Source organism: Anolis sagrei, chromosome 1, assembly GCF_037176765.1.
Source record: "Anolis sagrei isolate rAnoSag1 chromosome 1, rAnoSag1.mat, whole genome shotgun sequence".
Lineage (NCBI taxonomy): Eukaryota > Metazoa > Chordata > Lepidosauria > Squamata > Dactyloidae > Anolis > Anolis sagrei.
Window position 1 is genome coordinate 306,634,913 of NC_090021.1, and position 27,952 is coordinate 306,662,864.

A 27,952-nucleotide genomic window follows, 5' to 3' on the forward strand; every position below is an offset into this window, starting at 1 on the left:
CTTTCCCCCTCTACAGCACAGAATTAGCCTTGTTACACTTGGGAATCACTTCTCTTCTTCTAGGTAGCAAGGCCTGAGGAGTTTTGTGTGTGTGTGTGTGTGTGTGTGTGTGTCAGAAGTAACTTGAGAAACTGCAAGTCACTTCTGGTGTGAGAGAATTGGCCATCTGCAAGGACGTTGCCCAGGGGACAGATTTTTTTAAATGTTTTACCATCCTTGTGGGAGGCTTCTCTCATCTCCCCGCATGAGGAGCCGGAGCTGACAGAGGGAGCTCATCTGCGCTCTCCCCAATTTGAACCTTGAGGAGTGAAGGAAAGGATCAAACCACCCAGAGGGCTGCATTTCAGCACAGTAAGAGCATGTGTGCATGTACTTGTGTATGTGCCTATGTGTACACACCTATGTGCACGTCCATCTGTGCTGGGGTAGAGGTGTGTGTGAAGCCTCACTTCTCTTTCTGCCTGTGATAGTCACTTCCAACGTTGAGCATGGGGATGAGAAGTCCCAGCAGCCATCTCTTCCCAAAGACCTCCTCCAGGTTCTTCTTCCAGGGCCGGGCTTGTGTCACCATCCCTTTCCGCACCTGGTACCTGGTTTGCCCTCGCAGGATCAGCAGAATTTGGTGGCAACAGAAGCCAGCGCAGGCAAGTCCAATCCCCAGCCAGAGGTAAAGCATGAGGATGACGAACATTTCCAAGCTGAGAAGAGCTCCTGCAGACCCACAACCAATAAAAGGCAGGGGTGGGGGGAGAGAAAAGCAAAGCAAATACATTTTCTTGGATTCATAGGGTTTTAGAGTTGATTACAAGGGCCACAATCACATTTCCTTGTGATTGAGTGCTTTGATTTTGTTTTTCTGCATGGGAAGGAATTAGGGTGGATGGCCCTTGTGGTCTCTTCCAACTCTTTGATTCTATGATTCATCCAGGCCAATCAAAACACTGCCAACAGATGGCCATCCAGCTTCTGTTTAAAAACCTCCAAAAAGGAGACTCCAACATACCCCAAGACAGTGTATTCCTGTGCTGAACAGCTATTTCCATCAAGAAGTTCTTCCTGATGTTTAAGTGGAAATTCTTTTCATTGCTCCATGTCCTAATCTCAAGATCTTGAGCATCCTTTCAAATATTTAAACCTGACTATCATGTCACTTCTTAATAGTTGACCAAATGTTAATGTTTAGGAAACACTGCAAACACCAAACACAAAGTAGCTGCATGCAATAACATCCTGCAGAAACTTACTAATAGCGCATGGGGTGCAGACCCAAAATTAATAAGAACATCAGCTCTGGCCTTGTCTTATTTAACTCCCCCATCTGGCATAAATATGCTCAAGCAAAGCAGATGAATATAGCACTAAATGAGCCATGTTGAATAATCACAGGACTTAAATCAAGGAGAAGTTTCATGAGAACCACCACTCCTCTAAATCTTCCTCCAGCAACAGCATGAATGTCCCTCAGGCAATTCCAACTGCATGACCCCCCACAAGGGTCTTCCTCCAGGGGCAAACCAAGAACGGACAACTTGGAAGTCTCAACAGACTCAGAAGCAAAGTTGGTAGATCAAAAGACAACCTGACAAAATGGCCTTACCTAGAAGAATCTTCCACCTTGTATGACTGTGGAGCAGAACAAACAACTCTGCATCTGTATGCTTGCCCACAATGTCCTGCCTCTTGCACAAAGGAAGTACTGTTTAAAGCTACAGTCAATGTAGTTGCGGTTGCCCGTTTTTGGTCCAAAGCTATTGTCATGCCCTTATTTTATCAGCTTTAGACTTATCTATTTATGCAATGCTTTTGGCATGAAATTTTAAAAAATTCCTTTTAATATTGTCTTCCCTCCAACTTATGCAATCTCCCTCATTATTGTGGCCATTTTGACCACACTTAAACACACATGTACTGGTTTTCATTTGTGAAATTTGAACATGCATTTAATCATGTGCATGGCTTGATTATGAGTATGATAGACCATAACTCAGAAGATACCCTGTCCAGCATGGCCATTTCAGTTCTTGAAGTTGTCATTGAAAAAGCAATTTACTCAAGGTATAATCAAGGGTGGGAAAAATGAGTGGTCCTCCAGATGTTCTGACACTGTAATTCCTATTTTCCTTAGCCAGCAGTACGAACGTTGAGGAATCATGGTGTTTGCCGTAACATCTAGAGCAGTGTTTCTCAATCTGGGGTCGGGACCTCAGGGAGGGGGGTGTCAGAGGAGTCGTCAAAGACCATCAGAAAACACAGTCTTTTCTGTTGGTCATGGAGTTCTGTGTGGAAAGTTTGCCCCAAGTCTATCACTGGTAAGGTTCAGAATGCTCTTTGATTGTAGGTGAACTATAAATCTCAGCAACTACAACTCCCAAATATCAAGGTCTATTTTCCGAAAAATCCACCACTGTTCAAATTTGGGCATATTGAGTTTTTGTGCCAAGTTTGGTCCAGATCCATCATTGTGTGAGTCCAGAGTGCTCTCTGGAGGTAGGTGAACTATAACTCCAAAACTCATGGTTAATGCCCACCAAATCCTTCCAGTATTTTCTGTTGGTCATGGGAGTTCTGTGTGCCAAGATTGGTTTAATTCCATCATTGATGGAATTCTGAATACCTTTTGATTGTAGGTTAACTTTAAATCCCAGCAACTACAACTCTCGAATGACAAAATCAATCCCTCCCCAACCCCACCAGTATTCAAATTAGGGTGTATGGGGTATTTGTGCCAAATTTTGTCCAGGGAATGAAAATGCATCCTGCATATCAGATATTTCTATTATGATCCATAACAGTAGTAAAATTACACTTATGAAGTAGCAACAAAATAATTTTATGGTTGGGGGTCACCACAACAAGAGGAACTGTATTAAGGGGTTAAGGCATCAGGAAGGCTGAGAACCATTGATCTAGAGCAGTGGTTCTCAACCTGTGGGACCCCAGATGTTTTGGTCTTCAACTCCCAGATCTTAACATCTGGTAAACTGGCTAGGATTTCCGGGAGTTGTAGGCCAAAACACCTGGGGACCCACAGGTTGAGAACCACTGATCTAGAGAAACATATGATTTATCAACATATGTAAAGTTTAGGTAAAGGGTTAGGCAGGTAGTTTAAACTGTATCAAAAGTTTAAACTATATCAAAATAGCATATTTCCATTACTCTAGATAGATAACAGGAGACACAGGCAACATTCAAACAAAGAACAGACACATTTTGTTTCTGCATTTAGATTCCACAGTCAATTCACACCCGTTCATGCCCATCATATGGACCAGTTCACAATCTGAAATTTCACAAGATCTGGATGGATGCAAAAATGAACCCATCTGGCAAAAGCAGACCTTCTATAGCTTAGCATCCCTCACATGCATCAGACTATAATACTCATCAATCACAGCCAGAGTGGCCAATGGTACCAGCTAGGGGAGATCACATTTCAGTGCCTCTCTGGAGGACAGGCAGCTGGGGCTGGCTCTCTCAGGCTTCTGCCAAGGCAAACATCCAAGCTGGCAGCTTATTGCTGAACCAGAGAGCCCCTGGTCCCACTCCATATCCTCTTTGCTTTCAGCTGTCTGATCTCTTTGCACATGCAAACAGAACCAGGAGGAGGAGCATAAGCAGCAACCACTGTCTTGATTTGCTCTGATTTCTCCTGTTTATTTGGAGCCCAGGGGAGAGAAATAGTAGAGATATGAGTGAAGATCAGAATGCTGTGCAGGAATCCCCAATATGCCTTCCAGATTTGGACTTGGCACTGTTAAGTTACATCTAATAACTTACTGAAGCCTCCAGAGTAGAGAAACATGTGGTGTCCCAGATGTTATTGGACTGCAACTGCTATCAGTTCCTGCCAACACAACCTATCCCAGGGGATTGTGTAAGTGGTACTCAACAACATCTGGAGGGCCATATGCTGCCCACATCTGCTGTAGCAGATACTGAGGGCTTGATTTACAGATACCAGGAGTTATTGCACAGCACAGCAAGTTGAGGCAAAATGTACAATATACACAAGGTCTTCTTCATGATTAGACAGCATAAAGAAAGGAATTAAGGCCACAACCATACACATACTTATTAGAAATTATAATTATAATAAAAGTATTCCTTTCAGGAGCTAAGTCCTGTTAAATCCAGTGGGCTGTACTTCCAGATACACATCCTTGCACTTTAGATAAGCCAGTTGTTTCTTCGCTATTTCCTTCATTAAAATATATGCAATTCCTACTATTAACTGAATCGGGAGGTCAACTGGACATTTATTTTGTATAGTTTAGTATGTAGCTAGTAATTTCTGCTGAGAGCTGGACCTTAGGGAAGGCTGAGCGAAGGAAGATAGATGCTTTTGAGCTGTGGTGTTGGAGGAAAGTTCTGAGAGTGCCTTGGACTGCGAGAAGATCCAACCAGTCCATCCTCCAAGAAATAAAGCCCGACTGCTCACTGGAGGGAAGGATACTAGAGACAAAGTTGAAGTACTTTGGCCACATCATGAGGAGACAGCAAAGCCTAGAGAAGGCAATTATGCTGGGGAAAGTAGAAAGTAAAAGGAAGAGGGGCCAACCAAGGGCAAGATGGATGGATGGCATCCTTGAAGTGACTGGACTGACCTTGTAGGAGCTGGGGGTGGTGATGGCCGACAGGGAGCACTGGCGTGGGCTGGTCCATGAGGTCACGAAGAGTCGGAGATGACTGAACGAATGAACAACAAGAAAACAAAAACATTGCAAAAGCCAGAAAAAATGGCTGAAGGTAAAGGGAGAAAGAGCTCCTTCACCTATAAACATTTTCAAAGAAGAAGCCATGTTCATCTCTTGCAGCATTAAAAGGAGAGTGGAAGAGGGGGAAAGACAAATTGAATGTAGCTGCACTTTTTAAACTACCTGATTTTTATTTTAGCATGAGCTGTCATAGATATGGATTTTTCAGATGCAAAATCACATAACTAAATGCACCTTTAATCATGACATACTTGTTGAAAGAAGCCCCCGGTGGCACAGCGGGTTAAACCATTGAGCTGATGAACTTGCTGACTGAAAGGTCGATGATTCAAATTTGGGGAGCAGGGTGAGCTCCCACTGTTAGCCCCAGCTTCTGCCAACCTAGCAGTTCGAAAACATGCAAATGTGAGTAGATCAAAAGGTACTGCTTTTGCAGAAAGGTAATGGTGCCCCATGCAGTCATGCTGGCCACATGATCTTGGAGGTGTCTGTGGACAATGCCAGCTCTTCAGCTTAGAAATGGAGATGAGCTCTACCCCCAGAATTGGACACAACTAGACTTAATATTAAGGGGAAACCTTTACCTTTACCTACTTGTTGAAAATCATTCTTCTGCACAGCTCTTCAAGAGGCAGAATCCCTGTTCTCCTTTGCATTGTGGCATTCTATGAAGAGCTTTCATAAGACAGTCTCTGGTCCTTTGCTGCAAGAGCTGTCCAGTCCAAGTCCAGTTTAAAGGTGAAGTAACAAGGATGAAGTAGCTTAGAAGACTGGGGGTCACCATGGTATAGTGGTTTGAATGTTGGACTAAGTCCCTCAAAACCAGGGTTTCAATTTCCACTTTGCCATGGAAACCTACTGGGTGAACTTGTGCAAGTTCCACTCCCTAAGTCTAAGAGAACAACAAAGGCAGACCCACTGAACAAATTGTGCCAAGAAAATCCCACGCCTAAGGTTGCTACAAGCTGGAAATGACATGAATGTTCACAATAATAGCACTAATAAGGAAGAGCAGGCAAACACACTGAAGTTGTCCACCAACAGGTAGCACCTGGGCAACGAACTGTGAAAGCAGACATGTATTTTCATGCTAGCCTTTCCTAATTATAGAATGAGGCTAGTCGCAGCTAATGGCTCTAACGTGAATGGGGCAGTGAATCCACTCCGAGTTGTTACAAGAAGGCAACTAAGGTACTGAAACTATTTGGGAAGGTAGAGTTCAGCACAGCAGTTTGTTCCTTTAAAATCCATACTAAACCCAAGAGTGGATTCAGCAGTCCACTGGCATCAGAGCCACCAGCCACCAATGAATGAGATATATATAATTTTGCTTCAATGGTGCCTGTATTTTTAAATGGCACATGTGACATATGCAATCTCTAGCCTCTTTCTAGATGACAAAGAAAAAGCCACCCAAATTGTACATTAAAGCCCAAGACAGAAGATGAACAGTATCTCAAAAGGAGCCTATGAAATCTCTGGAAAGGTCAGAATGGAACATGTCATGTTCCATGACTTGGGGCAAAGAGTGCCATCCCATTTGAAGCAATAAAAAAACAGGACACTTTCAATGTTATTGCATTTAATTCCTCTCACTGGGACTTAACTGTCTTGTCAGATATGCCAGACTCTGACAGTTTGAGGTTGACATATTCATTCCAACGCAGAAGCTAGACTAGAATGTGCAACATATAGGCTAGACTAGAATGTGCTACTAGAGTTTGTAGACAGGAGGCACTTAGCACATGCATATTGATATTGAATAGATGTTGAGGAGAAATAGACATTTATTACTGACTGTCATAGCAATCTACTGTTTTCACTCTTCATAAGAATATGTATATTCTCTATATTTCTAATGAGTGTATACCTCATTAGCACATCTCCATTACAATCTAACAATGTATGATCCTCATGAAACTTTCTTTGCCTTGAACCCTGTTGATTGTATCCAGAGGATTCCTTCTGCCATAATAAGTGTAATATTGCTGACCTGAAATTTGCCAGTCTCTTTCAAAGAGAGGCTCCAGTATGGAGATGCTGAATTAGAAACTCAAGATATTTGATTCTCTCCTTTTAAGCCTGAATGGTGATGACAGTTTGTCCTTTGGTCACTTGTAATATATCCAAGAATGCTAGGATTATGGTGCCTTTTACAATTATAGATTATTTGAAGGATTACTGTGGTTATTTGGCATGCATTTAAATTTGTAATTAAATGGTCACAGATTCCATAGTCTGGGAAGGCACTTTTTTCGTGTCAGGAGTGACTTGAAAAACTGCAAGTCACTTCTGGTGTGAAAGAATTGGCTGTCTGCAAGGACAGGAAGGCACTAGAAGCTGATCTCTAAACTATATGTCCTAGGAATCCATAGAATGGAACAATATCAGGGCAAGCTCCTGACTGTGAGTCCTAGCTTCTGCCAACTTAGCAGTTTGAAAGCATACAATACAGCTAGATCAATAGGTACCACCTTGGCAGCAAGGTAAAAGGGCGCTCATGTAGATATGCAGACATGCCTATAACACAATCGGAGATGTCTATGGACAACAGGCTCCTTGGCATGGAAGAATGAAACAAGAGTGCCTCCGCATGGACGTAGTTGAGCATCACCTCCAGATGCTGGAGATGGAAAAAAGGGGAAGGCTTTTAGCTTTTGCTTGTGTTGTATGTTATTCTTCACTGTGTGTAAAAAGTATTGAATGTTTGCCTCATGTGTGTATATTGTATATTGTAACGCTCTCTGAGTCCCTCTGGGGAGATAGAGCAGAAAATAAATAAAGTGTATTTATTAAGCTTTGCCACGTTAGAGGCCTGATTTCTCTTTGAGTCAGAATGAAAGGCAATGGATTGCATGTAGAAATTGCTTCAGTGTCTCATTGAACATCTTCTTGGTGTCCATATACCCTCAGAAATAAATCAATTGAATGGGTAATTGTTTGTTGTGATAAGCAGGTACAGATTTACTGCAGCTACACAGAAAGCATTTCCAGTGTTCAGGTACATCAAGAAATCTCACTGATTTGGACTGAGATAGAGTGATTGATTCCACTACTATATAGTGTGTGGTGGCATTTAAAAAGCTTTCGGTGGCATTCCTTTTGGTATTTGTAACTATCAAACAACATAAGACATTTCTCCAGGGTTTTCAACAAGACCTTTAGAAAAATGTTACGATCTCAACCTGAAGAGGATATTGCCCAGAGATGATGTCAATAGGAAAGGTCAGAGTTATTTGCATCCACGCTTCTGTCTTTAAACAATCAATGAGGAAAATAATAGTGAGTAAATCACAGACAACTTCAATGTCTCCTCTTCCAGCATGATATGCTAGGGAGGAATGTATACATTCTTGTAAAACTTCTAGCTATCGAATGCTAAAGAGTGCTCAAACTTTCATACAGTGGCACTTATTTCGCATGCCAGTAAAGTAATGCTCAAGATCCTGCAAGGTAGACTCCAGCAATATATGGAGTGAGAGTTGCCAGATGTACAAGCTGGGTTTAGAAAAGGCAGGGGAATGAGAGATCAAATTGTCAATATTCGTTGGATAATGGAGGAAGGCAGGGTGTTAAAAAAAATCTATTTCTTTTTTGTTGACTTTTCTAAAGCCTTTGACTATGTGGATCATAATAAATTGTGGCAAGTTCTTGGTGGTATGGGGATCCCAAGCCACCTTGTCTGTCTCCTGAGGAATCTGTATAATGACCAAGTAGCAACAGTAAGAACAGACCATGGGACTACAGACTGGTGCAAGATTGGGAAAGGAGTATGGCAGGACTGTATACGCTCAGCCAACCTACTCAACTTGTATGCAGATCACATCATGCGATGTGCGGAGCTTGATGAATCCAAGGCAGGAGTTAAAACTGGTGGATGAAACATTGACAACTTTAGATATGCAGATGACACCACTTTGATGGCTGAAAGCGAGGAGGAACTGAGGACCCTTCTAACCAAAATGAAAGAAGAAAGTGCATAAGCTAGATTTCAGTTAAATATAAAAAACCAAGATTATGGCAACCAGACTGATTGATAACTGGCAAACAGAGGGAGAAAACATGGAGCCTGTGACAGACTTTGTGTTCCTAAGCACAAAGAGTGCTGCAGACATAGACTGCAGCCAGGAAATCAGAAGATGTTTACTTCTTGGGAGGAGAGCAATGACCAATCTCAATAAAATAATTAAGAGTAGAGACATCACACTGGCAACGGAGATCCGCATACTTAAAGCAATAGTATTCCCTGTAATAACCTATGGATGCAAGAACTGGACCATAAGGAAGACTGAGCGAAGGAAGATAGATGCTTTTGAACTGTGGTGTTGGAGGAAAGTTCTGAGAGTGCCTTGGATTACAAAAAGATCAAACCAGTCTATACGCCAGGAAATAATGAAGGGAAGGATATTAGAGGCAAAGATTAGATATTTTGGCCACATAATGAGAAGGCAGGAAAGCTTGGAGAAGATAATGATGAAGGGGAAATTGGAGGAAAAAGGAAGAGGGGCCGACCAAGGACAAGATGGATGGATGGTATCCTTGAAGTGACAGCCACCAGGGAGCTCTGGTGTGTTCTGGTCCATGAGGTCACAAAGAGTCAGAAGTGACTGAATGAATAAACATAGAACAAGTAGAATCAAATTAGAAGATTTGCTGTTTACAATGTGTTTATAAGAAATGCTCCTTCAGATGGTGAAAGATGCTGGCCAGATGATGCTAAGAACTGTAGTCAAAAAAAGCAATTTACAACACAAGCAATCCTTCAACATTACATCCAGGTTTCACACCATTTCCTAGATTTGGTTCAAAGAAACATTTTGCATGGCATAAGAATATTTTTTAAAAACATCAGAGTCTTCTATGATTCAATATGCTACATAACTTAACATATATCTAAGTAGATAGCAGAGGTGCTAAGAAACCCTTTTACTGAGTTGTGAAAAATGTGTAATGGGACAATGACGAGTACAATGTGTACCAGTGCGCACTGATGTGCATTGTGTACCAATGTGCATTAGGCAACTGAGTGCATTTGGCACCAATCCAAATCCTTCACTTAAGTACACTGGAGACTTAGGTTCATTGTGTGGCTGGTGATGCACTTCACACACTGATGCACCTTGGGCACTGATTTGCATTGCACACTGATGTACATCAGATACTTTGCTGGTTCTTCTACATATAAAGTAACAACAGCCTTCTACTGGATACAGACAATGCTGCAATTCTAGTTTCCATAGAATTCGTCTACTTATGAAGATTTTAGACCCTAACAAGAATCCAGTGGAGTTTCGCTAGTTCACATCAGAACCAAATCCACATAATCTTGAAATAACCGGCTGTCACAGTATACACCCTGCTTTACAGTATACACCCTGCTTCCAATTATGCCAGCAGTTGGGACCTTACAAGTAGAGCCTGAAGGCAATAAACTTGCTGTGTTTCTTATTTTCTTATCTGTTATTCATGGATACATTGCTTCAGAATATGGAGGTTCTACTTAATGGCAAATGGTGTCCCTTCCTCCCAAGTCATGGAACACAGTTAAGATCAGATTAAGACCTTTAGAGACTCTAAGTACTTAAAAGATTTAAAAGATTTTGGTGCCTCCATCTAAATGATGATGATGATGATGATGATGATGATAACTGGTCCAAATGGTGATCAGCACACTGGGTGCAGTGCCTAAAGACCTTGACCTGCACTTAAATACAATTGGTGCTGACAAAATTACCATCTGCCAGCTGCAAAAGACCACCTTACTGGGATCTGCATGCATTATTCGCTGGAAGTGTCCGCCATGTGATCCAATAAACAGCCAGCAGAATGATCTTGTTTGCTGTGGACTCATCTTGTTGTGTTTCAAATAATAGTAATATCATAAAAAATACAATGCAAAGCAGAAGAGAAAACTGGCAAAAGAAGGCACTTCATGGACAGTTCCTGGGAAAAATTAAGAGCAAAATTGACAAAGTAAAAAACATGGATGTGACTCACAAATAGAACTTTGAAAAAGGAGACGGAGGGCCTGATTCTGGCAGCCCAAGAACAAGCCATTACAACCAATGCCATCAAAGCCAGAATGGAAAAGTTAACGACAGATCCCAAATGTAGACTCTGAAAGGAAGCATGAAACAATGAGTCTACATGAAACAATAGATCACATCCTCAGTTGCTGCAAGAAGATTGTGCAGACAGACTATAAGCAGAGGCATAACACCATTGCTCAGATGATTAATTGGAACTTGGGCCACAAATGTCATCTGCCTGCGACAAAGAACTGGTGGGATCACATGCCTGAAAAAGTTACAGAAAATGAACACATGAAACTACTCTGGAACTTCTGAATTCAGACTGACAGAGTTTTGGAGCACAATACTCCTGACCTCACAATCGTGTTAAAAAACCAAGTATGGATCATTGATGTTGCCATTACAGGTGACAGCAGGATTGAAGAGAAACAACTGGAAAAGCTGGCACAATATGAGGATTTAAAGATCGAACTGCAAAGACTCTGGCACAAGCCAGTAAAGGTGGTCCCAGTGGTGATCGGCACACTGGTTGCAGTGCCTAAAGACCTTGGCCTGCACTTAAACACAATTGGTGCTGACAAAATTACCATCTGTCAGCTGCAAAAGGCCACCCTACTGGGATCTGCACACATTATTCGCCAATATATCACACAATCCTAGACATTTGGGAAGTGTCCAATGTGTGATCCAATACAACAGCCAGTATAGTGATCTTGTTTGCTGGGTACTAATCTTGTTATGTTAATAATAATAATAATAATAATAATAATAATAATAATAATTAATAATAATAATAATAATAATCAACTTTATTTATATCTTACCCCATCTCCCTGAGGGGACTCAGAGTGGTTTAACAACAATATGACAGTGAAAACAATACGGACAATAATAAACTTATAGCCAATTTAAGATTAAATCAAATCTGTCAGGGTTGATTTGAATGCAATATTCCTGCTTCTTGGCAGGGGGTTGGACTGGATGGCCCATGAGGTCTCTTCCAACTCTTTGATTCTATGACTCTATGATTCTATGAAATCAAACAAGTAATAACAAAGGAAAATCAATATGAAAATAAAAACAAAACGTATTAAATTGGCACAAGAAACCTAAATAAAAAATAATCAGTGGATTGTGTTAAGTAAAATATAACCAATAATAAACTGTAAAATAAAATTGTATATTTTTAAAAGAAACAAAACTAATAGTAAAATGCAAAATAGTGGGGGGGGGGGTTGTATGCTTCCATTTTATTTATATTTGAAAAGTTTTCCCCTACTTTTTCTAATTGCAAAGTCTTTTATTGTGGGAACCCCTTTATATGAAACCTGATTCAGCTGCATCATTTGCAGCTTCCTGCCATATGGTCCATAGCAAATCTGGCAATAGAAAATCTCTGTGGTGCCCCTCTTCCCTTGATGCTCTAAGCATGTGCTTATTTTGCTTAATGGTTAATCCAGCCCTGCACATGGTACCTGAAGCTACCCAATGAATGTTGGCATCCGAGGCAGAAAATCCCACAAACGTGTCTCTCTTCCTGACATAAAAAATGCAATAATAACGATAATATAATTGCTTTTTCTGAGGTGACTGGTTCGCCCTGCTAATGGTAGTATCTCTCCTGGTATTTTGCTAAGATGGATAATAGACATCAGTGGGTTGATTCTCCATGTATTCCTCCAATTAAAAAAAACAGGATGTATTTAAGTCATAGCAAAATGCAAAAGACAGGTATTTGTTTGTGGGAAGAACTACTTTCTTTTCTAAGAAGTACTTTGCCTGAATCATGACCTGCATTTGAGGGTCACAAAAGAGAGAGGTAAGGGGAAGAGAGAGGAATTGAAAGAGAGAAAGAGAAAAATCTCTATTCTACTTCTAGCGGTAGCAAATGGCAGCTTGTTATAGTATAGTATAAGGAGACTGTGCCAGCTGGTTATTCCAAGATTCTACTGTAAACTTGAAAAGGCATCTTAAGGGGATCCATTCAATGCTGCCTTCTAAATGCTTTGATCCTTCTTCACATCCCACTCATTTTGGAAGGTACCATGAACACTGAATGGCAAAAGTCAGACCAGGGTCTTTTCAGAAAGCAAAGAGAAGGGACATGTAATTTCTCTCCTGGGTGAGACAGTTTTAAAATCATGGATAGCAAGTCTGGAGACAAACAGTAATTGGAAGCCTGTGTGATGCCCTTTCAATGCTCAAACTCTGGAGGGAGATTTTCAGAGACATTCCCCTCGAAAAGGCTGCAGGGTCATGATTTAAAGGCTTGCCGAGCAGGGAATAACCAACTCCTTTGCTTCCTCTTCCAAATATAAATCTCCCAAAGCCACTTACTTTAAAACGTGTGCCGGCTTCTTAATCTCCTCCTTGAAGTAAGCAAATAAACAGCTGAAATTGCTGTTTTGATGATTCATTCTGAGCAAAGTTTGCAAAAGCCAGGGATGAGGCAAGCTACAGAACTCCCCCGCTTTTCAGCACCTGGATTTTTTTCTCTTCCAAGGAGACATGAGACGGTTTCATGACAATAATGGCGCCATTGTTGCTATAATGTCATGACAGAAATACTGAATTGTGGTGGTGGGGTTTTGATGGCATTAGGCATACATGCCTAATCTGAAATCCAGTCCAGCCTACCTAAGAAGAAACGATTTAGTTCACAAGTCTAATGAATCAGGCGATGGAAGTTGCCCTATGGTGGTTACAGTTAAATCTCCATATCCATGGATTCTGTACCCATTCAACCATCCACAACTTGATTTTTTTTAAAAAAATATTTTGAACAACAAATATTGATTTTGGGTTACTGTGAGTTTACCTGGCTGTATGGTCATGTTCCAGAAGCATTCTCTCCTGACGTTTCGACCACTTCTATGGCAGGCATCCTCAGAGGTTGCGAGGTTTGTTAGAAACTAGGCAAGTGAGATTTATTTATCTGTGGACTGTCCATTCAAACTTGCCTCAAACAGACAAGAGTTCTTTCTCCCACCCTGGACATTCCACAGATATATAAACCCCACTTGCCCAGTTTCCAACAGACCTCTCAGCCTCTGAGGATGCCTGCCATAGATGTGAGTGAAACGTCAAAAGAGAATGCTGTTGGAGCATGGCCATAAGGTAAAGGGAAAAGTGTCCCCTGACATTGTCTTTTCGTGTCTGACTCTGAGGGTGGTGCTCATCTCCATTTCTAAGCTGAAGAGCCAGCGTTGTCCATAGACAACTCCAAGGTCATGTGCCAGCATGACTGCATGGAGTGCTGTTACCTTCCCGCAGAAGTGGTATCTATTGATCTATTTATTTATTTATTTATTTATTTTCAACATTTCTACCCCATCCTTCTCAACCCCCGAAAGGGGACTCAGGGTGGCTTACAACGGCAGCAATTTGATGTCGACAACATACAACACATTTTGTTGTTGTTCATTCATTCAGTTGTCTCCAACTCTTTGTGACCTCATGGACCAGCCCACACCAGAGCTCCCTGTCAGCCGTCACCACCCCCAGCTCCTTCAAGGTCAGTCCAGTCACTTCAAGGATGCCATCCATCCATCTTGCCCTTGGTCGGCCCCTCTTCCTTTTACCTTCCACTTTCCCCAGCATAATTGTCTTCTCCAGGCTTTGCTGTCTCCTCATGATGTGGCCAAAGTACTTCAACTTTGTCTCTAGTATCCTTCCCTCCAACGAGCAATCGGGCTTTATTTCCTGGAGGATGGACTGGTTGGATCTTCTCGCAGTCCATGGCACTCTCAGAACTTTCCTCCAACACCACAGTTCAAAAGCATCTATCTTCCTTCGCTCAGCCTTCCCTAAGGTCCAGCTCTCACATCCATAGGTTACTACAAGGAATACCATGGCTTTGACTAGGCGGATCTTTGTTGCCAATGTGATGTCTCTACTATTTACTATTTTATCGAGATTGGACATTGCTCTCCTCCCAAGAAGGAAGCGTCTTCTGATTTCCTGGCCACAGTCTGCATCTGCAGTAATCTTTGCACCTAGAAATACAAAGTCTGTCACGGCCTCCACATTTTCTCCCTCTATTTTCCAGTTGTCAATCATGCTTGTTGCCATGATCTTGGTTTTTTTGATGTTTAGTTGCAACCCAGCTTTTGCGCTTTCTTCTTTCACCTTGATTAGAAGGCTCCTCAGCTCCTCCTCGCTTTCGGCCATCAGAGTGGTGTCATCTGCATATCTGAGGTTGTTAATGTTTCTTCCAGCAATTTTCACCCCAGCTTTGCATTCATCAAGCCCCGCACTCCAGCAAAGGATCTCCGCCTTGTCGTGGCGCTGGAGCTTGAGCACCTCAGTGATGTCATGAGCGAAACCGTGAAGGGCCACCCAAGACGGGACGGTCGTGGCAGAGAGGTCAGACCAAGCATGATCCCTGGGGAAGGCAATGGCAAACCACCCCAGTATCCTTGCCAAGAAAACTAAATGGACCAATACAACACATTACATACAACATTAAACAAAAGATAAAACATTAGATTAAAATACATTTAAAACATTATTATTAACATGTAGCCAAATCAAAGTCTGATTTAGCAACCGACAACCCATTTTAATGTTTTCAAACTGCTAAGTTGGCAGAAGCTAGGACTAACAGCAGGAGCTCACCCTGCTCCCCAGATTCAAACCACCAGCCTTTCGGTCTGCAAGTTCAGCAGCTCAGAGGTTTAATCTGCTGCACCTCCAGGGGGTCATACAGCCTGGAGAACACACAGCAACCCAGTGATTCTGGCCATGAAATCCTTCAACAATACGAAAGTTGATTTTGTCATTTTATATAAAGAGCACCATTTTACTCCACCATTGCATAATGGGACTTGAGTATCTTCCATGGATTTGGGTATCCAGAAGGGCTCCTGGAATTGAACCCCAGCATATACCGAGGGCCCACTGTGCACCAATTGAAGAGGAAATGATTCCTTACCTTTCTGCTTCAGCTATCACTATTTCTAATGGTACTGAAATTCACAGAGATGGCAGGTCCTAGTATTCTAGGACAAGGAGAAAAGCTTCTCCCTCCCCAGTTTCTCAATGTGATGCACACCTCTTCACTACATTAGACTCTTGGGGATGATACATCCTTGTTTTAAATTACAACAACCTCTTGAATTATGCAAGTAGCGTGCTCAGATTCATAATTAAAGAGCGGGACTTTTCATAATAACAAGGCTAACATGGAGCAATAGCACATCTTAGCAGAGACCGTCTAAAAGGACTTAGAAAGAAGGAACTAAGAAATAAAGCAATTGAAACTAAGAGCCCTGATGGAATGAACTTTATTAGATCCCACTTCTTTCTACTTTATAATGTTGACTGGTATCAGAAGAAACCTGGCAAGCTCATAGCTTTAGAAATTGATTCAAATGTTTTGATTTCCTCCCCTTCAAAAATGCAACCCAGACCATTCACATTGCACAAGTATAGCAATACGATTCCATTTTAACTGCCATGGTTATATCCCATAGGATCCTGGAATTGGCGGTTTAGAGAGGGCATTTAGAATTCTCTACCAGAGAAGTCCAGTGCCTCTCAGAACTACAAATCCCAGGATTCCAAGGATGGAACTAAAGCATTTAAATGAAAGAGCATTACAACAATGTACTGTGAATGAGTTCCAGTCTCCTTGCAGAATCATAGAACCATAGAGTTGGAAGAGACCTTGTGGGCCACCCAGTCCAATCCCCCGCCAAGAAGACGGAAGCACCCCGACAGATGGCCATCCAGCCTCTGTTTAAAAGCCTCCAAAGATGGAGCCTCCATCACACTCTGGGGCAGAGAGTTCCACTGCTGAACAGCTCTCACAGGAAGTTCTTCCTCATGTTCAGGTGGAATCTCCTTTCCTGTAGTTTGAAGCCATTGTTCTGCATCCTAGTCTCCAGGGAGCAGAAAACAAGCTTGGTTCCCTCCTCCCTATGACTTCTGCTCACATATTTATACATGGCCCTTATCATGACTCCTCTCAGTCTTCTCTCCTGCAGGCTAAACATGCCCAGCTCTTTAAGCCACTCCTCATAGGGCTTGTTCTCCAGACCCTTGATCATTTTAGTCGCCCTCCTCTGAACACATTCCAGCTGGTCAACATCTCCCTTAAGTTGTGGTGCCCAGAACAGGACACAGTATTCCAGGTGTGTTCTGACCAAGGCAGAATAGAGGGGTGGCATGGATTCCCTGGATCTGCACACTAGGCTCCCATTTATGCAGGCCAAAATCCCATTTTTTTGTTTTTGCTTTTTGCCACCGCATGACATTGTTTGCTCATATTTAACTTGTTGTCCACGAGGACCCCAAGATCTTTTTCGCACGTACTGCTTTTGAGTCAGGTATCCCCATTCTGTATCTTTGCAGTTCATTTTTTCTGCCTAAGTGGAGTATCTTACATTGTCCCCGTTGAACTTCATTTTGTCAGCTTTTGCCCATCTTTCTAGTCTATTAAGATCATTTTTGAATTCTGCTCCTATCTTCTGAGGTATTCGCTGTCCTTCCAATTTGGTGTCATCTGCAAACTTGATGATCATGCCTTCTAACCCTTCATCATTCGGAGTCATTAATAAAGATGTTGATTTGAACTGCAACCCTGGACTTGGAGAAACAGGACAGTGAACTAAATCCAATCATTCTACCCCCAATAGACTCTTTAATTTCTTTTTCATGTCAGGAGCAACTTGACAAATTGCAAGTCGCTTCTGGTGTGAGAGAACTGGCTGTCTGCAAGTACATTGCCCAGGGGATGTCTGGATGTTTTGAGGTTTTTACCATTCTGTGGGAGGCTTCTCTCACATCCCCACATGGGAAGCTAGAGCTGAGAAGGGAGCTCATCCTGCTCACCGGATTCGAACTGCCAACCTATCAGTCAGCAGTCCTGCTGGCAAAAGAGTTTAACACATTGCGCCACCACAGGCTCCACCCATTAAAATAAATGGTACTTATTCATCAGGTTGGCATAAATCCCCTTGATTTCAATGGCCTAAATCCAATACCAGTCCTGATTAGCATAGACATATTAAATGAATGACTGAAGTTGACTATGATGTAAATGTTATTGATTCATAGCTTTACTCTGGTTGGAGGCTAGCAATTAGATTTTGGGAGGGGGCTTGAACAGCAGTTATATAGCTTAGTGCTGCAAGGAGAGACTCTCCTTATGCAGCTCTGCCAGGAAATTGATGTTTTAGACCTTATCTGCCCTTTGCAGTTATTATGTTCTCTGACAACCAAACTGGCTCCATTTAGTCTTAGTTGCTACAAACAATAAAGAGTAATCATGAACACGAATGAGAGTCAACAATTATCACTGATAATCTTGAATATAATCAACCCATGACCTTTCTCCCTTCCCTGTTATAGGGAAGCAGTAAAGCACTAGAGGACACTGAAGCTTTCTTCTAAGTCGTACAGTCATCAAGCTAGAGATATTCAACATGAGTAAGCCTGTTTAGTGGGGGAAATCCTATTTTATGCAGACCTTTTCAAAATTGAAGCATAGCATAAATATTGTGTGCACTCCCTCATTGTGACAGTCTTTAGCTCTGTTGTTGAATTTTGGAACAGAGAGCAAGAGTGGGATGAATTTGAAAACATGAAGAAGGAAAGTAGAAACCGAACACAGACAGTAGGGTATGGTGGTAGGAGGAATAGCAATAAGTTTGGAGCAGAGGAAGAACAACATGATTAAGGCCTATTTGATCCTGCCCAGAAAGGTCAGGATCAGAATTTCTCTCAAGCTCAGACAGGAGAGCATTTGCAAGTGTTATATAGCACCACATTAATTCTGATCCTCGTCTCCTTCTGCTACCAAATATTCATAGCACTATCTTCTGCATGTCTGACCCAGAAGAAAGTCTTACTGAGTGAATATAATAGTAGTAAAGGTAAAGGTAAAGGTTTTCCCTTGACACAGGCCCGTAGCCAGGATTTCAATTCGGGGGGGGGGGGGGCTGAGTTTGTTTCGGGGGGGGCTGAGACTGAGTGAAAGAGGGTCTACCCTAGCAAACCTTTTGTATCGTTACCCCAATACCCCCATGCATATGGGATATATTGAGTATGCTGATCATGATATGAATAAACATAACAATTTAAATAATGCACCAGTAAGGCCTTTTCGTGAACCACCATGGGAATTTGGGGGGGGGGGCTGAAGCCCCACAAGCCCCCCCCCCCCCGGCTACATGCCTGCCTTGACATTAAGTCTAGTCATGTCCAACTCTGGGGGTTGATGCTCATGTCCATTTCTGAGCCAAAGAGCCAGCATTGTCCGTAGACAGTCCAAGGTCATGTGGCCGGCATGACTGCATGGAGCAACATTACCTTACCCCTGGAGGTTTTGGGAAGGTAATGTGAGTATTGATCTACTCACATTGCATGTTTTCAAACTGCTAGGTTGGCAGAAGATGGAGCTAACAGCAGGAGCTCACCCCACTCCCTGGTTTCGAACCACTGATATTTTGGTCAGCAAGTTCAGCAGCTCAGCATTTAACCTTCTGCACCACTGGAGGCTCTGTATAATGAGATAATAGTAGGCCTAATGGAGGCCCTGGTGGCGCAATGGGTTAAACCAGGGGTCCTCAAACTAAGGCCTGAGGGCCGGATACGGCCCTCCAAGGTCATTTACCCAGCCCTCACTCAGGGTCAACCTAAGTCTGAAACGACTTGAAAGCACACAACAACAACAACAATCCTATCTCATCAGCCAAAAGCAGGTCCACACTTCCCATTGAAATACTAATAAGTTTATATTTGTTAAAATTGTTCATTTTAATTGTTTTTGAGTTTGTTTGTTTGTTTCTTTTTGCACTACAAATAAGATAAATGCAGTGTGCATAGAAATTCATTTACTTATATTTTTTTTCAAATTATAATCCGGCCCTCCAACAGTTTGAGGGACTATGACCTGGCCCTCTGTTTAAAAAGTTTGAGGATCCCTGGGTTAAACCTTTGTGCCAGCAGGACTGAAGACCAACAAGTTGCAGGTTTGAATCCAGGGAGAGTCCGGATGAGCTCCCTCTGTTAGCTCTGGCTCCCAATGTAGGGACATGAAAGAAGCCTCCCACAAGGATGGTAAAACATCAAAACATCCAGGTATTCCCTGGGCAATGTCCTTGCAGACAGCCAATTCTCTCACACCAGAAGCAATTTGCAGTTTCTCAAGTTGCTCCTGACACAGAAAAAAAAGTAGGCTGAATTCAATCTTATGGATGTTTCTTCATACATATGGCTGACTACAGTAAAATTCAGCAGAAATTAAAATGAAAATTATATTTTATATTTTCTTCTTCTGATAATGATCCCGTTACATATCTACTGCAGTGCTTGCCGCAAAAAAGGGAGGCAAGGTCAGTGTCCATCAGTGAATAGCTATATCCAGGACTGTCTCAAGACATTCTACTGCCGGAGTCAGCAGCAGCAAATGCATGCACACATTCAAGGTGTAAAAAGGTTGTTCAAGCTATTTTGGCCACTTAGCAGTAAAAATTCAACTATCACTGTCATTTCATGATATTCCCATCCAGCTGTCCTTTTATGATGTTCCAAGTCAGCTGCTTCAGGCAGCTCTGCCTCACGGTGCCTCACTTTGGAGAAAGGAGATTCCTCAACAAGCAATTCCACCAACCTCTCTGTAGCTTGCTATAATAATGCAAACATTCCACCATCGTTCCATGTGCACTAAACCTTTCAGGCAGACAATGGCCTTGGGCTGCTTCTCATTGACTCACCCTTCAGGACTGCTGGGTGCTTTTCTTAGACTCTAATAAATTATACATAGCATTGGCTGTAACCTGAAGTCAGCCCTAACCTTTCTTTCAGGATGGTTTTGTCCGGTATCTTCAGCACATAATAGCCATGCTGGGCCAAACCCATTGGGTCCAGCATTCTCTTTCCAACATGTATTGACAGGGTGCCTATGGGAAACCCACAAGTAGGACAGGGACACAAAAACAGTCTTCTCTTATCAATTCCCAGCAATCGGCATTCAGAGGCATACAGCTTCTGACACTGCTGGTAGCATATGTCCAACATGACAAGAAACCACTGATGGCCCCGTTGCCCATGAATTTGCCCGATCAAAGCCATTCAAGTCAGTGGTCATTCCTAAATCTAGCCATGATGGCTACTAACTGCATTAAATCTTGTTTTGTAGTAAATCTTATACATTTTGCAACTGGATGCCAGAGTTTGACAATACACTAAAGAAAGATGTACTTATTTTCCTCTGTCCTGAACTGACCTTGGCTGGAATTCTGTTGGTTAGTTCCAACCTACTGAAGTCTTTCCCCACCTCCGTGCCTGAATGTTGTGAACACTCAAGTAAATCCAGTTGGTTCAATGGATCCCAGAGGCACAGTGGTTTAAACCATTGTGCCAGCAGGACTGAAGACCAACACATCGGAGGTTCAAATCCAGGGAGAGCACAGAGGAGCTCCCTCTGTCAGCTCCAGCTCCCCATGCGGGGACATGAGAGAAGCCTCCCACAGGATGGTAAAACACCAAAAGATTTGGCATCCCCTGGGCAACATCCTTGCAGATGGCCAATTCTCTCAAACCAGAAGCGACTTGCAGTTTCTCAAGTTGCTCCTGACACACACAAAAGTTGAAGAGACCTTGTTTGGAATTCTGCTGGTTAGTTCCAACCCATTGAAACCTCCACCCCACACCGGAAGTATTTTGTTGTCATGTCAGAAGTGACTTGAGAAACTGCAAGTTGTTTCTGGTGTGAGAGAACTGGACATCTGCAAGAACATTGCCCAGGCGACACCCGGATGTTTTACCAGACTGTGAGAGGCTTCTCTCATGTCTCCAAAGTGTTAAACCAACATATAAGTAAATCCAGTAGGTTCAATGGATCTGCATGAGTTGAACTGACCATGTTTGGAATTTTCTTGGTTAGTTCCAACACATTGACTCGTTATCCCTCTGAATGTTAAGTCAATAGATAATTAAATCCAGTTAGTTCAGTTGGTGTTCCAGTTGGGAGTAACAAAGGAACTGAGACCCAAACATCCTAATATTTTAAGGAGGATGGGCAGGAGAGAAATGGTTCCCTTTCTTCTGACTTAGCATAATCTTTAATATCTTTGTTGAATCTGCTTTTTTTCTTTCTCCATTAAAAAAACCCCATATACTAACATAGAATCATAGAGTTGGAAGAGATCTTGTGGGCCATCAAGTCCAATCCCCTGCCAAGAAGCAGAAAAATTGCATTCGAAGCTCCCCACAACAGATGGCCACCCAGCCTCTGCTTAAAAGCCCCCAAAGAAGAAGCCTCCACCACACTTTGGGGCAGAGAGTTCCACTGCTGAATAGTTCTCACAGTTAGGAAATTCTTCCTCATGTTCAGGTGGAATCTCCTTTCCTGTAGTTTGAAGCCATTGTTCCACATCCTAGTCTCCAGAGCAGCAGAAAACACTTCCCAAGTGTCTAGGACTGTGAGACGTATCGGCAAATAATGTGTGCAGATCCCAGTAAGGTGGCCTTTTGCACCATTATTATTATTATTATTATTATTATTATTATTATTATTATTATTTACTGTTACAAGCCAATAAAGGTGGTCCCAGTGGTGATCGGCACACTGGGTGCAGTACCTAAAGACCTTGGCCTGCATTTAAAAACAATCGGCACTGACAAAATTACCATCTGTCAGCTGCAAAAGGCCACCTTAATTGGATATGCATACATTATTTGCTGATACACCACACAGTCCTAGACACTTGGGAAGTGTCTGATGTGTGATCAAATACAAAAGCCAGCATAGTGTTCTTCTTTACTGTGTACTCATCTTGTTATATATCAAATAATATTCAATAATAATGATATTTATTTATAACCCGGCCTCTCTCCCTGAAGGGACTCCGATCACACAGTTGCCATTTCTTCCACCCTCCAGCATTCCTCATAGCGAGAGGAAAAAGAAGAATTCATGGGAAAGGATCATTTCTGAAGAAGTGTGTGGGAGGAAAAGGGAGACCAAAGAGAAGCAGCTAGGATGCTCGGTCAGTTAGATGGACGATACTTACCTGAGAAGAACTGGCTGATGGAGTGAGGCAGAAGTGTGAGGAAAGCCAGTGGGCTGGCAAAGGAGGTGGAGAGCACAGCAGAAATATAAGCCACCCCGGCCACCATGGAATCGAGGCAAGCCAAAGAGGTGTGCAGGCAGAACATGACAAAGTTCCGCATGTTCCTGCTCCCAATGCAGTTCCCTGTGAAGAAACAGTGGTGGTCGTGCCTTTGGGTGACTCTGGCACACAGTTTGCAGAAGTGAGTGCCAGCAGGCAACACTGAACCAGGGTACCCATTCCCACCCTCTTCTGACTCAGGGGCCACTGGTTTGGCCAAGCCCAGGTCCTCCTGAACACCCAAGTCCTCAGGGGTGTTCTGTATCACAAGGATATAGTTTCCCAGAGCATTGGCCGAGAGGAAGAGGAAGAGGGCTCCGTGCAGGAGAGCGGAGGAGAAGAGAGGGGTGGCCGAAGGGTCTTGGAACATGCTGGGGATGAAAAGAAAAAGCTGGAGGCCAACGGTCACGATGGAGATGCACAGGAAATAGGCAGGAGCCACCACATTGAGGAACCTGAGCACCAGCATAGTGGGTTACATTCCTGCAGAAGGGAGAAAGAGAACAAGCGGAGAACAAGGGTCAATGGGAGCCCCTCAGCTGTGGAGATTGTCTTGCTTCCCTGGCACCCAGGAGTGCATCTATTTATTGACAGTATTTATATTTCACCCGTCTCAACCCAATCACAGAACATACATGTGCAGCAAACATCCAATGCCTTTTTATATACTTGACAAAGCAGACAATTGTACATAGATTGAGGGATATAGGCTTTCCCATCTTCAGCATCCTGGAAGCTTGTGCTCGGATCCAGTCATGGGGAGGAGGGTGCTGTCAATCCATCTCCTTGTTTGTAAACTTCCTCCTTTTTTGATAAATCATCATCATTTTCCAGGTGCCTTTAAAATCCTGCTTTTAAGCGGTCCCTGTTTATCTACTCACATTTTGCTTTTGAACCACTAAGAAGAGAGAAGATAGGCTAAAGGTCAGGAGCTCATCCTGACCCAGCCTTTCAACCTCCTGATTGACAAAATGTATTGCAGCTCATGATTTAACCTGCTGTGCTAAAGCCCGGTATCAATCTCTATCCATTCTACACTGTAATGGATGCAGATTAACACCACTTGAACTTCTATGGTTTAGTGCTCTGGAATCATGGAAGTTGTACCTTCACAAGATCTTAAGCCTTCCCTGCTAAAGAGTGCTGGTGTCTCAGCATGGTTCCACAACATTGACACATGTCAGTGAAAGTGCTATCAAACTCAATTCATTCTACACTTGGCTGTTGCAAGTTTTTTGGGGCTATATGGCCATGTTCTAGAGGCATTCTCTCCTGGTGTTTCGCCTGCATCTATGGCAAACACCCTCAGAGGTTGTGAGGTCTGTGAGGTCATTCTACATTGTTGATGCACCCTAGATCAGTGTTTCTCGACCTTGGGGTTGGGATCCCTGGTGGGGGTTGTGAGGGGTGTATCAGAGGGGTCACCAAAGACCATCCGGGGAGTCATCCTGCTCCCCGGATTCGAACTGGCGACCTTTTGGTCAGCAAGTTCAGCAGCTCAGCAGTTTAACCTGCTGCATCACCGGGAGCTCCAGTTATGAAGTAGCAACAAAAATAATTTCATAGTTGCTGGTCACCGCAACATGAGGAACTGTTGTGACATGAGGTTGTGACATGAGGAAGGTTGAGAACCACTACCTTAGATCATCTCCTAGTGCTAGTACTGGTGATAGGAAGCCTTCTCCTTCCCCCAGATCCTTTTCCATTTCCCTTTGTCTTGAGTCTGGTTTCACCATTACCTTACAAAGGTAAAATCTAGCACCAGACCTTGAACCAAAAGCTACATTCACACGGACCTCGAACAGACAAGAGTTCTTTCTCTCACCCTGGACATTCCAGATAAATAAACCCAATTTTTCCTGGTTTCCAACAAACCTCACAACTTCTGAGGATTCCTGCCATAGATGCAGGTGAAACATCAGTAGAGAATGCTTCTGGAACATGGCCATACAGCCCGGAAAGCACACAACAACCCAATCCAGCACCAGCTCACACCGATACATCAATGCAGACAATATAAACCCAATTTTCCTAGGTTCCAATAGACTTCACAACCTCTGAGGCTGTCTGTCATAGATGCAGGCGAAACGTCAGGAGAGAATGCTTCTGAAACATGGCCATACAGCCCGGAAAACACACACACCGATACATCAATGCTGACAATATAAACCTCATTTTCCTAGGTTCCAACAGACCTCACAACCTCTGAGAATGCCTGTCATAGATGCAGGCGAAACGTCAGGAGAGAATGCTTCTGGAACATGGCCCGAAAAACCTACAACAACCCAGACATATACCTTTCGTTTCCCAGCTTAGTGGTCCTCACACCGGGAAACCAAACTCTTCGGGATAAGGAGACCTCATTCCTTTTCGCCCCCCAAGACCCTCAAATCGGAACCCCAGAGAAGTCGGCAGGTTCTCAGCCATCTCCGAAGCTTGTCTTTAGGGTCCTCTGCCTCCCTGCCAGTTGCATCGCCTCCCTTCTCCCCGTCTTTCCCTTGCTCCCAGCCTAAGAGACTGACTTTCCTGGGAGCAAGTCCCTCTTGCGCGTCTCAAGGCTTACTTCCGAGGAGGCTCTGCGTTTCCCAGAGTTGCTGGTGTCTGTTGTTGTTATTGATTATGTATCACCAGGGCGGGAGGGAGGGAGGGGGGGAGGAAGCGCAGGGTGGCTGTTCTAATCCGCTGCAATACGGAGAGAGAGAAATAAAACACCCTCCAATGCTCTAATTTCGCCCGGAAAGCCCTCCATCTGCAACCGGCTTGATTTACCTCGTCGGCGCTTGTCCTGAGAAGCAAGGGAAGGCGGAGAGCAGCGGGTGAAGGGCTTGTCCAGCTTCCAGCGGTGCAGCTGGGAGGACCTCCGCCTCCGTGGACGTGTGAGTGCGTGTCTCTGTGTCTCTCCGTGTGTGTGTGTGTGTGTGTGTGTGCTATCGCCTCGCAGTCACTCAACGCGAAACATTGCCTCCCACTCACACCCACCGCCGGGGCGCAGGCACCCAAACAGGGAGGTTCGCCTCCAAGTCTAACCTCTCCCCCCGCGCTCTCCTTTCCCTCTCTGCTCTGGAATGTCTCTCCCAAAAAACCAATCCGTGAAACCAGGCAACCAAAGGAAGCAGTCTGGGCTACGGCGGCAGGCTGGGCTTTGAGGGCATGCCTTCCTTTGCTCTCTCCGGACGAGAAGGCCAAACTTAGGAGCCGCAGCCCTTAAGGGGAGGAGGCCCGCTCCTGGCACACCTTGCTCCCGGGATCACAACCCTCGGGGGAACTTTTTCCCCAGTTCCTTTTTTCCACTTTCTTCCTGCTGCCAGGCTTCGGGACCTGAGATCCTTCTCCCGCTAGATTCCAACTCCCAATCCGCCCAACTGGTGGGACCAGCCCATAACCTTGAAGTCTCCTTGCTGAGGTTGTTCCGAGTTTTCCGGATGGTATGGCCATGTTCCAAAAGCATTTCTCTGAGAAAGGAAGGGAAGTCATGCCTTGGTAAGACCACACCTGGAATATTGTGTCCAATTCTGGGCACCACAATTCAAAAGAGATATTGACGAGCTGGAATGTTTCCAGAGGAGGGCGACTATAATTATCAAGGTTCTGGAGAACAAGCCCTATGAGTAGCGGCTTAAAGAGCTGAGCATGTTTAGCCTAAAGAAGAGAGGGCTGAGAGGAGATATGATAGCCATGTATAAATACGTGAGAGGAAGTCATAGGGAGGAGGGGGCAAGCTTGTTTTCTGCTATCCTCGAGACTAGGACGCAGAACAATGGCTTCAAACTACAAGAAAGGAGATTCCATCTGAACATTAGGAAGAACTTCCTAACTGTGAGAGCCGTTCAGCAGTGGAACTCTCTGCCCCAGAGTGTGGTGGTGGAGGCTTCTTCTTTGGAAGCTTTTAAACAGAGGCTGGATGGCCATCTGTTGGGGGTGCTTTGAATGCAATTTTCCTGTTTTTTGGCAGGGGGTTGGACTGGATGGCTCATGAGTTCTCTTCCAACTCTATGATTCTATGATTCTAGACGTCAAAACATCTGAGGATGTCTGCCATAGGTGTAGGCAAAACATTAGGAGAGATTGCTTCTGGAACTTGGCCATATAGCCCAGAAAACTCACATCAGGAACAGCTAATCACCTATCAATAAAGGATTTCCTCAGGCAGTAAGAAGCCAGACCCTGAAACTGCTAGGCTAAATGCTAATCGGTATTTCTAAAAAAAACTCTAAAATCGTAACAGTAAATAAAGAACAACACTCAAAAACAGGGGAATTCCAGACAAGAAACAATCTATCTGGGCAAGCTAATCAGTTCCCAACAAAGGATTCCCCCGAGCAGTAAGCAGCCAGACCTTGAAACCGCTAGGTCATTAAATGCTAATCAAGGTGGCCAATGGAAACATTCACACCTATCTCCAACAGACGAGAGTCCTTTCTCCCACCCTGGATATTTCACAGATATAAACCTCATTTTCCTACTTTCTAACAGACCTCAAAATCTCTGAGGATCTCTGCCATAGATGCAGGCGAAAGGTCAGGAGAGAATGCTTCTGGAACATGGTCATACAGCCCGGAAAACTCACAACAACCCAGTCATGAAAGCCTTCGACAATACATTCCCTTTGCTGGGTTTCTCGCTGCTGCGTCCCCGACACCGTCTTTACCTGGGCGCCTGGAGCAGAGGAAGGGCTGCGGTGTCTTTCAGCGTTGGCCAGCCTCAGGACAGTCTCTTCCTTTCTTTCTCTTTCTCCCTCCAGCAGTGTGAACCTTGGAGAAATCTTTGAAAGAGCCCCCAACACTCGCCATTCATCCCGAGCCCTTCTGTAGCGCCTGCGGATCCGCCTTCCTTTAAAGCGGGGAGCTGTCCGCCTCCTTAGTGCTGAAGCGGAGGAAGGAGGCGCTTGCTTGTGCTCCGCAGGGAGCTGTCCCTTCAGCACCAGCAGCACCAACCCAAGCTCTGCCCTCCCTGGAGGGATCAGAGAATCATGGAGTTGGAAGAAACCCCAGGGGCATTCAGGCCAACCCTCTGCCATGCAGGAGCACTACAAAGCACTCCCCATTGATGGCCATCCCCAGGGAGATCAGGATGGCCCCATCTC

At 43.8% G+C, this 27,952-nt stretch overlaps 1 protein-coding gene across 3 annotated transcripts; it reads right to left on the reverse strand.

The window, feature by feature from the left end:
- Positions 1–195: 195 nt before the first annotated feature.
- ZDHHC22 (zinc finger DHHC-type palmitoyltransferase 22) lies at positions 196–27,952 on the reverse strand. Of its 3 annotated transcripts, none has more exons than XM_060757984.2 (3): positions 27,518–27,952; positions 22,771–23,352; positions 196–711 (listed from the first exon to the last, which is right to left on the reverse strand). In XM_060757984.2, the coding sequence occupies exons 2-3, from the start codon at positions 23,336–23,338 to the stop codon at positions 446–448; spliced, it is 834 nt and encodes a 277-aa protein (XP_060613967.2). In that variant the 5' UTR covers positions 23,339–23,352; positions 27,518–27,952; the 3' UTR covers positions 196–445. The 3 variants fall into 3 exon arrangements, with proteins under 3 accessions (XP_060613967.2, XP_060613976.2, XP_060613982.2); XM_060757993.2 differs by lacking the exon at positions 27,518–27,952 and adding an exon at positions 25,639–26,082; XM_060757999.2 differs by lacking the exon at positions 27,518–27,952 and adding an exon at positions 25,433–25,479.